Here is an 11,210-nt window from a genome sequence, read left to right as displayed (position 1 = left end):
TAAATTCACCTTTGAGATCATTTTATGTTTTACCGTGCACATAATCAATATTCCGTTTATTGCATAATATATTATGACATCATACCACATGAATAAAAAAATAACGTCTCGAATAATCTCGCTTAGGTATAGTAAATTTTTAAACTTATATATTATGTATCTTAAATCTAAGAAAACATTAATTCTTATAAATTATTATGTTTGACATTACAGACGTTTATCGCATTCCCTGTCTAATAAAAAATTCACATGCTCCTTTCACCGCGACTAGTTGAAAATGTTTCGAGACGGATAAATAATATCGTATTTTATTTTCCCAGGAAACCGAGTTTATGTATGAATATAATATTAATAAAGAGTATTTCAAAATACACGTAAAATAATTATATAATGTTATATAATAACGTGCTCTACATAACACGACGTGAAGTGGCAGCTTTATCGATACGATTCGTCGCACCATAACTGATACGCCCCTTGAGAGGTCTAAAATACCTTTTAGGTAAGTACTGATAAAGTCTGTGGCACACGTTTTGCTTGACATTATATGACTGAGTTACATGTTCATATGCTGGCTTTCTGCTATAAGATAAAGTAAAATAAAAATCTGTGTAAAAGAACTGCTGACGAAAATTATAAAGTTCAATTTGATGTTCAAAAACCTAATCTTATCTTGTATGCACACCATATAATAATAATTAATGTAGCTACATGAGGCCATATACAATTAATTTGTTACGTTTCATTATATTTATTCAAATTAGCCACCGAGGGGCCAATTAATTTGAATTCAACCTTTTACTTATTATCTAATACTTATTATTTCATAAAAATTTTTCGTGCCGTTCATGAACTTAGGTAAATACTGATACACTATTAAAAACGGATTCGTACTAATCTTTGTAAAATCGACCGTGGGGAACTACATTAATACAATTGTATTTAACAAAACTGAGAAAATAAAATTTAGAAAAAAGCCAAAAGTCGACTTTCCAATATTGTTTATTTTCTACTTCTAATTACCTTATTCATAGACGTTATTTATCTAAGGACGGAGCATTGCTGTGATAACAAGTCTGTTCCTCAGCTTTGTTTACCTGACAGCTTGCTGTTTGTTCAGCTGTGTTTATCTGACAGCCAACTAGATTCAAGTTGTATCTTAATATTAGCCAATCACAACGGCCCTATGTCTACGCACTGCGAAAGCTGCCATGCCGTCAGCACTGAGAAACTGACTTGTTATCACAGCAATGCTCCGTCCTTAGATAAATAATGTCTATGAATAAGGGGGTAAAGCTTTTCATAATATACTCATAATGAACTTTGCACATTGATTTAAACTTTAACAAAATAGTCGTATTCATGATTTTAAATAAGTCTTGATTATCTTGTCTAGTTGTTATATATTTTTACAATTTACGGTTATCATGGATCATTTCAAAATTCGCAGATCTCATATCTTCAAACTAAAAGAAAATACTATACTTAGAACTTAAAGTCGAATTTAATATCAATGTTTTTAAAATATAAAAAATATTAAGGTTTCTTCACGTATGGCGCTTAAATATTAAGTATATGTTTGAACATTAATACGTAACCAAAATTTATATAACTCCATCCAGATATCTCTAAATTACAGTTACCTTTTTGGCAATACCACATTATTATTAAGACGATGCATTAACCTCCTAATTTAACAAGCATCACATAAATGGTCTAAAGTAATATTAAACTTTAAATATAAAATAATATGCCTCGAAAAGAATTTTTATTTTTGTTGGTAAATATTATTTAATCCACGTGCTATACAAAAAGATGTTATTTTTTATAATGCAAAAGTGTCTTATTTATAATTTCAGCAAAATATTGTCCTAGTCGTCGTACATCCATACCGCTCTTAAGCTTTAATAAAAAAAATGACATTCAATAACCATACAGAACTTTGCTGTTGATTCTATTTATAGACTATTAGGGCGGAGCCGCGAGCTAAGTTATTTAACCATAGATCATTTTTAGTAATTGATAATACTGCCGTGTTAAGAGCAAAAGCGGTATGTCAGGGAAACCTTATTTCGAGATAATCGAAGTTTTGTAAATATAGTTTTATAGTTTTGTATGTAAAACTGAGATAGAGAAACTCTTTTAAGGTCTTTTTTTAACAAGTTCTAAACAAGAGACCGTTATTTAGGTAAGTTCATTGGATAAGTATTTCTTTAAGGTATCTGACGCTATAAAAATCAAGATTTTGATTTTTTTTTGAGATACCACTTTTGAGATTAGCACGGCAGAATACTACGATGAATAGACGAGCTATCCATATGTGCTAAATACGCTTTCTCGTTAATTTTAGCTTAACTGGACTTCTAATGTCCAACATGCATCAAGCTGTATCATAGTAAAGTTTGGTGAGAACAGGGAAAGATAATGTACAATACAAGACATTGAATCAAAATTTAGAACACCCGTTAGATTACAATAATATTTCCAAATAAATATTCACATTTAAATATAAATAGTGTTCTTCTTATTTCCTTTGAAACAAAAAGATAATAAAATTAATTATGATTTTTCAAAGTAAGAGTTGTTTGAGTGGCTTCTTTTCATTACAATGTTCTGTCACTAAGCAGATAACATAGTATTACCAAGACGTATCAAAATTGGCGCTTCGGCAATCTGCGATTACTATCAGAAATACGAATGTGTGTATAGGTTAGATAGTTAACATTGAGCAGTATTAAATCACAATATGTCAATGTTGGCCGTTGCAAAATTCTTCTCATAATTATGATATTATTTTGATAATATTTCAGTTTTGATTAATTCTGTTTTGTTGGTATATAACGGAAATAAAATAAAGGTCTTATGTATTTACTTATGTAAACGTTCTTCAATTCCACTAGATGTGATGGCAGTGACATAATGGCTGAACAGCGGAGGACGAATGTTGTAGTAGCATATACTCATTTGCAAGAAAACTGGAATTATTTGGGGCCCTAAAGATGAATGGGCAATTTAATATATCTAGGTACTCAACAGAAATAAGAAACACGTTAATCAGTAGATTGCCCGTAACTTTAGGATACGTCAAAGATACAATAAATCGTATTGTTTTGGAATAAGAAGCTCATATGGAAAGGCGTGATGGCAAAACCCGCGGAGGCATAAGGAAAATTAAAATCAGAACCCTATGTAAAATATAGGGTTCTAATTTTAGGGACATATTCATTTAGGGAGCCTGACATGAACTGTTTCCTAACGACTCCGATGTTATGGAGCGGTTTTTTAGTTCCATCAAGATCCAGGGACGTAGCACGCTCGTTTATCAGACTAGAAAGCAACTCACATGTTTGGCTTCTTGCTAGTCTCTATGCACGGCTACCACGAGACCTTTATCACTGTTCGCTGATCGGTTAAGCTGATATTCCCAAATTTCACATGGCTGGGTAAGATTTGATGTGGACGGCAAAATGATAACAAGGACCTTTTGTGATTGAGGGCTGAATAGAAGCTATTGAAGGAACGGTCAATATGTACAATGTATAAACAGCAAGGGAATCTGAACGAATGGGAACACATATTGATCAAAAGGATCAGAATAAAACACTACGGAGGTGGTTTGTCATCTATGCCTGTTGTGAAAATAAAGGGAAATAAGCCTTATAGGACGTCAGACGTAACGTGCTATCTGAGCGTTTTACCGCTCAGGGTCATAAACAGCCTGGTTGCGAAGGAAAAACCTATATATAATGATATACTTAACAAACATACAACTTTGCCTGAGTAGATACTTGTACACAATATATGTCATCAATAGCTTTTTAAGGAAAACGTTATGTATTTCCTTTTCATTATTTTGTGAATTATTGTTTAATTCCTATAGTAATATTTCAAAATAATTCAATTGAAATAAAATATTATAATTATTTTAAGTGTCTAACCGAAATTAAATTAACAAACATGTCGAGTAAAATATTTCTTTATATATTTTTCTTTACCTTTCTCTTACTAATAATGATTATCAGCGTCATATATTATGTATATTTATTCAAATTACGAAAAAATAGGCACTAGGGGAATAATACTGTTTTTTTCCTGCCATTTAACATTTATCTGAAATATCTCTCAGTGAAAACCAAAATCGGAAAGACTAATCGGATAATACCTATGTATAAAGCGATTTTCTTTGATATAAAAATTAATTAATTTAATAAATGCTAATTTGTTTTTCACAGAGTATGTGTTTGTCATTAAAATATTATGCGACGTTATTTATTTATTTCTATGGTATACCAATAGTTGTTAATGTTTAATGAACTTAAAATAACGGGGGATAAAAGACAGCCACATTTACCTCAAGAGCGTCGCCAGACAATGGCCTAGGAGGGGCCAAGTTGGTATGGAGAATGAGAAAAGTATGAATTGTAAGTACAGTCGAGAGCACATGTTCCTCCCCCACTCTCCCTCTCCCGCTTTAACAATAACATAGAGCAGAGCGTTATTGAGTGTACGGAATATTAGGAACGGAATTAGTGAATTCATTCGAGTCTCGACGTACCGGAATGATCGATCTAACAAGTCAAGTCAAAGACTTAGGACTTTGGTTGCTTAACATTTGGCACCTTTTTTAGAATCTCTAGAGGGGGGCAGCTGCCCCACCCGGCTCCCACTTGGCGACGCCCATGATTTACCTACTCCATTATACTAATTTGAATTTAACACAATGTGCTTGGGTGCTCCAATATTTTCATCTCATGTGAACTGTCTTTGCTAATTCATTTACCATTTATAGATGATATACATGTTCCTTCTCAAAATTAAAAAGAACGTAAAAGCGAGCCAAGTAACTTAAAAATAATGTATAGCAAATTAACGTCACAAAATTTTCCAAACTAGATCAAATACGTATCTACTCGATTTTTGTTACAGTAGTTCAAGTTAAAAATGTTGAAATAAAACTATTTTTGGTATTGTATCGCGGTTTTTTATAATATCACTAGCTGACCCGACAGACGTTGTTCCGTCTTAACTATGAATTTGCAGCGCGCATTTTGTCAATCGCTGACAGTTATTTCAAACAATTGACAGTTATATAAAATTAATATTTTCGTTAATATTTCTTAAATTTTGTAATTTTCCGCGCAATCTTTTGAATTTTTTCTTTCATAAGAACCATTTCCTGACAATAACAAACACAAAAAAAAATGTGAAATCGGTTTAGCCGTTCACGCGTGATGGCGTGACCAAGGGAAATAAGGATTCATTTTTATATATATAGATTTTCTCCCGACATTTCGAAGACTGCAACCTTCATGGTCACAGGGGAGGACTGAGTTGTTTGGTCGTCTGAAAAGTCAAAGTTGCAATATTTTACATTTATATATTTTTTTGCTGTTGACGGTCCGATCTACGCAAAATGAGCTCACATGTTGAAATCTGTGTAAAAAATGTATAAAATAAATTATAACTCCTTTAAGCAGTATCCACTACCTAAGACAATCAAGATCTACCTCAACTCGTGGAAATAATTAGTTTTGGATCTGAAATATGTCTCGAGTTGTAGAACACCAGAACGAATCGTCTAAGTATTTTTATGACGCACTACATTATGTATAAGTATCTTGTCTGAGCGAGTAAAGCGATACATAGAGAACGTAGCATTGCTAACTATCTCTATGCAGGGCTGGCCTTGATTATATAGACGCCCTGGTTGATATATTTTTGGTACTGTTTATTAGGACTTAACTGTGTCTCTGTAACCAATAGCATAACGTCGACAATGACATTTTAGCCAAAGTTTGTGGCGCCTCTCTCAGTACTCCCACCCCTTCCCCCCGATCCTCGCCACAAACGAACGCCTTGACCCCCTGTCCTCTAAAGCCAGCTGACTACTTCTATAAATGAACTTTTTGAACTTATAACAGACCTGTGCCACATTTAGGCACTACGCAAATTGCGTCAAAAGATCAACGACTATTGAATATAGATACTAGGAATTATTATCTCTTTGTAAAAGAAGTTCTAGAACTGGGGGTACGCCTAAACCCAAGGGAGAACATAGTACTGTGAAATTTATTTTATACTTTAAAATTTGAAGAGAAAATAAAGGGAATTTTGTTGTAAAAAGAATGTGAAGTTCAGCCACGTATAAAAATGACGCAGGTTATTATACTCTGACGTATTTATTTTTTGGAAGCCTATGTAGTGCGAGATGAAAAGACACGGGTTCAATGATCGACCTCCACGCAGAGACAAATTATATAATGCACGAATTTATTTTCTTTCAATTTTGGATATTGTAAAGGCATTTTATATATTTTTGTTTACATTGCTGTTATATGGCAATTGAAAAATACGGGTGCCTTTAGATTTGTGCATATAAATACTTTTAGTTTTGTGCACCAAAGACATATCATTTAATTGTTAGTATAAATATTTTTTTCCAACACTAACTGTCTATTACTGGAAGAAACCAAAACAAACATGAATTTGGAAGAATACATTTATGTAGTATGTTATAAAATATCAATAGCATGGAATACAACCAACTTAACCACTATAAGATCGCTATATTAATCCGAGCAACATGTCTGATAATAAAAAACAAACACTCACATTATCACAAAACTTCTCCAATAAGTTCCATCTGAGTAGATCTAAACTTATAAAACATCGTCAATCATATACCAGGCATTCTATTTTCAAAATAGAAGACAATAACAGTGGAATGATAGCAATGTATAAATCATTGCCTCCACATAACAAAAACAATCAACAATCACTGGTGAGAAAAATCTTTGGGTTTTCCTTAACTTCTTCTTCTTAATTGTTCTTCTCTGGTTTCTTTACCAAATGTGTATAGATCGGGTATTTCAGTTCCGTTCTCAATTGATCATTATGCTCTTCTAACGAATTTACAGCATAATGCAACACAAGCTCGTTTAAAGTCCTGTAATAAATAAAATTTTATTGTTTTAGATATAGACCACATTTTATATAAACAATATTTACGTAATTTTTTTTCGTTCTACACACACTGGATCACAAATAATCCAGATTTTATGATTTCCTTAAAATTTTAAGTGTTGTGTAAACATAGAAGTTTTATTAATAAAACTTTAAAAGCATGTAATATTATTGTGTTTCAACTAATAAGTTATTATGAAACTGCAAAATTAAAAATAGCATTACTCACTCATATACATTATATGGTTCCGCAAAACCATATCCTCTTTCAGTCTTAAATATAATGCAGTGGTAGACCATGTTGTTACAGCAAATAGATAAGGCCAATTGTCCTGTAGAATTAGGCCGTATTAAAAATGTACCCTGTGGTTTTCCAGCTAAAAGTTGTTCTGCCTTCTCGCGAGTACAATTTACTTTCCATGTGATCATTTCACGATGGGCATATAGCTCTTCGAGTTTGTGGATGTTATCTTCTTCCAATGCTTCCAAATACTCATCATTCTTACCACGGCCTTGTAACCACCTGAAAAATTCGGAAATTATAATCTTTATAGTATTGGATGACACATTAAGTATAGTATTGTATGAAAGTATACTATAAAAAAATTATGTAAACTTCTAAAGCAGTACTCAGAAATCTAAATTCCATAAACTTCAGTTTCCAAGTTCAAAATCTCTTTTAAGTTTTATAAAATATTCTAGATATAAATATGTTACAATACCATCTGGAAATCAGGAAACAAGATTAGATAAAAATAATTAAAGAAAGTTTAAAGTTTGAAAAGGAAACCATCATGAAAAATGTTAATTATATTGGTATAATGAGCTACTAAAATGATTACAATTTATAAAGGGTGATTATTTATAAATTCTAAACTTACACTTTATAACGTTCCTTTATATTGTAAAGTTCCAGGACATCGGATTTTAATCTTGTCAAGTCTCTTTCAAGTAAGAGATTGGATTCCAATGTGGACCTTAATATATCATTTAGATCTGATTTGGCTTGTTTCAAGCTTTGTAGCTTCAGTTCTAATTGTCTGTTATTTTCAAGGACAATATTCTTCTCATGTGGTTGAGCCTCAGCTTTTATTTTTTCTTGTAATTTAAGATGATCCTCGCACATTTTTACTGCTTCTCTAAAGGCATCGAGAGCTTGACGCTTCAAGTTGACTTCTTCTCTTAAACGGGTGTATTTATAGAAACGTGTGTTATAATCTCTAGTTTTCAGTACAAATTTTTTATGTATTTCTTTATATCTATTTCCAAGTGTCTCATCACTAATGCTTTCACCACCCTCATTTTCTTGATGTCGTGACAAAGGGTACATAAGCCTGATGTCCAAACTGCTATTGCAATGCGCCAGTGAGTATTCAGTGTAGAATCGTACCAGATCCACCACTGATTTAAACTCAAAAGGCTCACAAAACCCATAGCGACCTTCATGATTATATATTTTTATTAATTTGTTCGTACCCCCTTTTCTAACAGTCAGTGTATATCCACTATCCTTGTTTGAAGCATCACGTACCAAGAAAGTACCATCTGGGGTGTCCTTGAGTTTTTCTGTGGCATCATCTCTGTAGAAAACAAAAAGTACACACATCAATTTGTGACACATGGATGATCTTATGATTAGTGTGTTGTCCAAATAACAGCTGTTAAGCTATGAAATTGTAGTGCAGTGTAACAAAATAATATTCTCCAAAAATCCTTAATATTCATCTTACTAAGGTGACATAGTCACTAATATGAAAAAGCCCCTGATAAAGAAAAAATTAAACAATTATCATATACTATTCTAATCACAATTTAAAAAAACTTTATTTTAGTACAAGTCAGTAGGCTAAAAAATTGTATTAACAAAAAAATGGAGCCCTATTGTTTGTTTGATATTGTCATATTATTTCACTTGGAAATGGTACTATTTTTACATGAATTAGTTGGTTAGCGGCCACTTAGTTGAGTTATTAACTACAGTCTAGTTAAAATATATGTATATTACATATCAAATATGTATCAGTTGTGAAACAAAATATAAAACATCACTCTTCCTTTAATAAGTTATGAAATATAAGAGAAAGCATTAAAAAATAGCCAAAATGATAATTTACTACCATTTATTTCAGTGGGCAACCTTTTCTGTTTAATTTAAACAACTATTTTAAATAATAAATATAAAATATTAAAGCAATCCAAAATGCCAATGATTGTACTTTGTGAAGTACATCAGTTAGCAAGCAATTTTCATGAGTTGATTAGACAGTCTATGTAGAAAACATGAGATCATTAATTAAATGTTTGCATCTTTCAGCACATTATAACTCCAAATCCTAAATTGTATAACCATAAAATTAATATTAAGAACAGAATTACCAAATAAGATCTTGCATGTAAGAATACAATCACAAGGTGGCTTCCTAACATATTAATAAAATCTTAATGCTATCCTTAATAGTGCACTAGATTTTGATGTTTTTCCAACTGATTGGAATGTGATCCAGTATGAATGTTTGCATTATTATGAAATTAACTCATGATACTGCATATTTCATGTAGTTATTAAATTGATTATTGATCTGATTCATATTTTACTATAGTTATATATTGTTATTATTAACTTAATTTGTGTAATTGGTTTATCTGTTCTAATTTAAATAAATAAATTATTCAACCACCAGTTAAGTTTATTACAAGGTAAAACTTTGCTTAAAAACCATTAAACAATTGAAATCACTCCTATCACAAATGTCCTACCGATAGCAACAGTTGTTTGACTGGACACAGCTCTTGCTAACAAGTGTTGACAGTGGAAATGCACAATCTAAACATGTATGAGTGATTTTGTCAAATTAGTTTTGGCAAGTACCAGCTAGGCTATGAAAATATGTTTATTAACACAAAAATGGATTATATAGGCTACTTTTTGTCCTTGGAATAGGCTTTAATGCTATAATTAACAATACTAAAAGCCTGCTGCTGCTTGTTTAACCAATGCATCATGGCGTATTAAGGACATGGAAAAACCAATACCATGTTTAATTGGCCAATTTGAAAATTGAACCAATAACTACATTAAATGAATGTACTTGTATCACATACTCAATCACTTCAACATACATGGTAGTAGTCCTTTTATTTTATTTGAATGTACTTTTAATTAATTACAAAATAACTCCACTAATATGGTAGATTTTAGCTACTTAAATTACTTTTTAAATAGGTACATACCGTGTGATATCGCCCCAATACCACTCCGCATTCTCTAGTCTATCATCAGCCGCTTGTTGTGGCGCTCCTATTTCAACCATTATTCATTATAATACCTTATGAAGCCAGCATAATCTGTAGGTATTTTCCTTTTAATATTAAAATGTATATTTTCACCGGTTGGAATACTTGCAAACGAGTAAGAAATCAGAGCGGCGAGCTGCTTCCTGGACTTCCGTGTTCGAGGTTACACAGAAAATAACCGTCTATTTCACTGAATGTACACCGATAACTGCAATTACCATTAAATATACACATTCACTGATACACTGTCAGTCAAAACACATAGAAACTTGTTCGGACCTGAAGAATTATGAATATCTAGATCACAAAGGAAATGGGCAAGAGCGTGATTAGTACCTGTAGAATAGATACCATCAATATTATTTCTTGCGTTTCACAGACATTAATTGAAAGAACTTTGTCAAGTATCACATAATCTAGAATACAAACGCATGTCTATATTTTTAAAAACTATTCACAGTATAAAACAAATCAGATTTACAAAATCTACAGCCATCTATCCTCAGCCAAAATTTATCAACCATCCGCCATGAATAATTTACTGATAGTGTTACCTTATGTCTTATGTATATTAGCCCCAGACTGAGGAAAGAAATACCCGAATTAAGTTTTGTTTGAGAAGCATCCCTTGCAAAAAAATAAAGTGCCCAACCCCAACAAGTATTTGATTTTCTATTTAAATAGAATACTTGACTCTAGTAATACCTGTGGTGTTTCTGCTCTGGTCGGTTACTTACCTACCCTCAAAAATCCCCCGAAATTCTTCATTCCCCAAAAATCATCTAGGCGTTAGAATCCTCCTAAACTTATCAGAAACCGTTCACTTGGCAACTGTTTTTACAGACCAGTCAGTAATTATATTTAATAAGGGTAACATTTTGGTTTAAAAATAAGTACCTACCAATAAAAAATCTTTTTTTATATAAATTCGTGGGTCTAAGCTTCATGTTTGT

At 32.0% G+C, this 11,210-nt stretch overlaps 1 protein-coding gene across 2 annotated transcripts; it reads right to left on the bottom strand.

The window, feature by feature from the left end:
- Nucleotides 1–6,483: 6,483 nt before the first annotated feature.
- Nucleotides 6,484–10,793, bottom strand: LOC115453059 (phosphatidylinositol 3-kinase regulatory subunit gamma). 2 transcript variants are annotated; one of them, XM_037442249.1, is made up of 5 exons: nt 10,594–10,793; nt 10,195–10,465; nt 7,845–8,543; nt 7,193–7,486; nt 6,484–6,946 (listed from the first exon to the last, which is right to left on the bottom strand). In XM_037442249.1, exons 2-5 carry the CDS (start codon nt 10,272–10,274, stop codon nt 6,820–6,822), a joined length of 1,200 nt encoding a protein of 399 aa, XP_037298146.1. In that variant the 5' UTR covers nt 10,275–10,465; nt 10,594–10,793; the 3' UTR covers nt 6,484–6,819. The 2 variants fall into 2 exon arrangements, with proteins under 2 accessions (XP_037298146.1, XP_030037561.1); XM_030181701.2 differs by having other exon boundaries at nt 10,195–10,793.
- Between the last annotated feature and the right edge of the window lie 417 nt (nt 10,794–11,210).

Source organism: Manduca sexta, chromosome 24 (assembly GCF_014839805.1).
Source record: "Manduca sexta isolate Smith_Timp_Sample1 chromosome 24, JHU_Msex_v1.0, whole genome shotgun sequence".
NCBI classification, from domain to species: domain Eukaryota; kingdom Metazoa; phylum Arthropoda; class Insecta; order Lepidoptera; family Sphingidae; genus Manduca; species Manduca sexta.
This window is presented reverse-complemented; position numbering and strand designations above follow the sequence as displayed.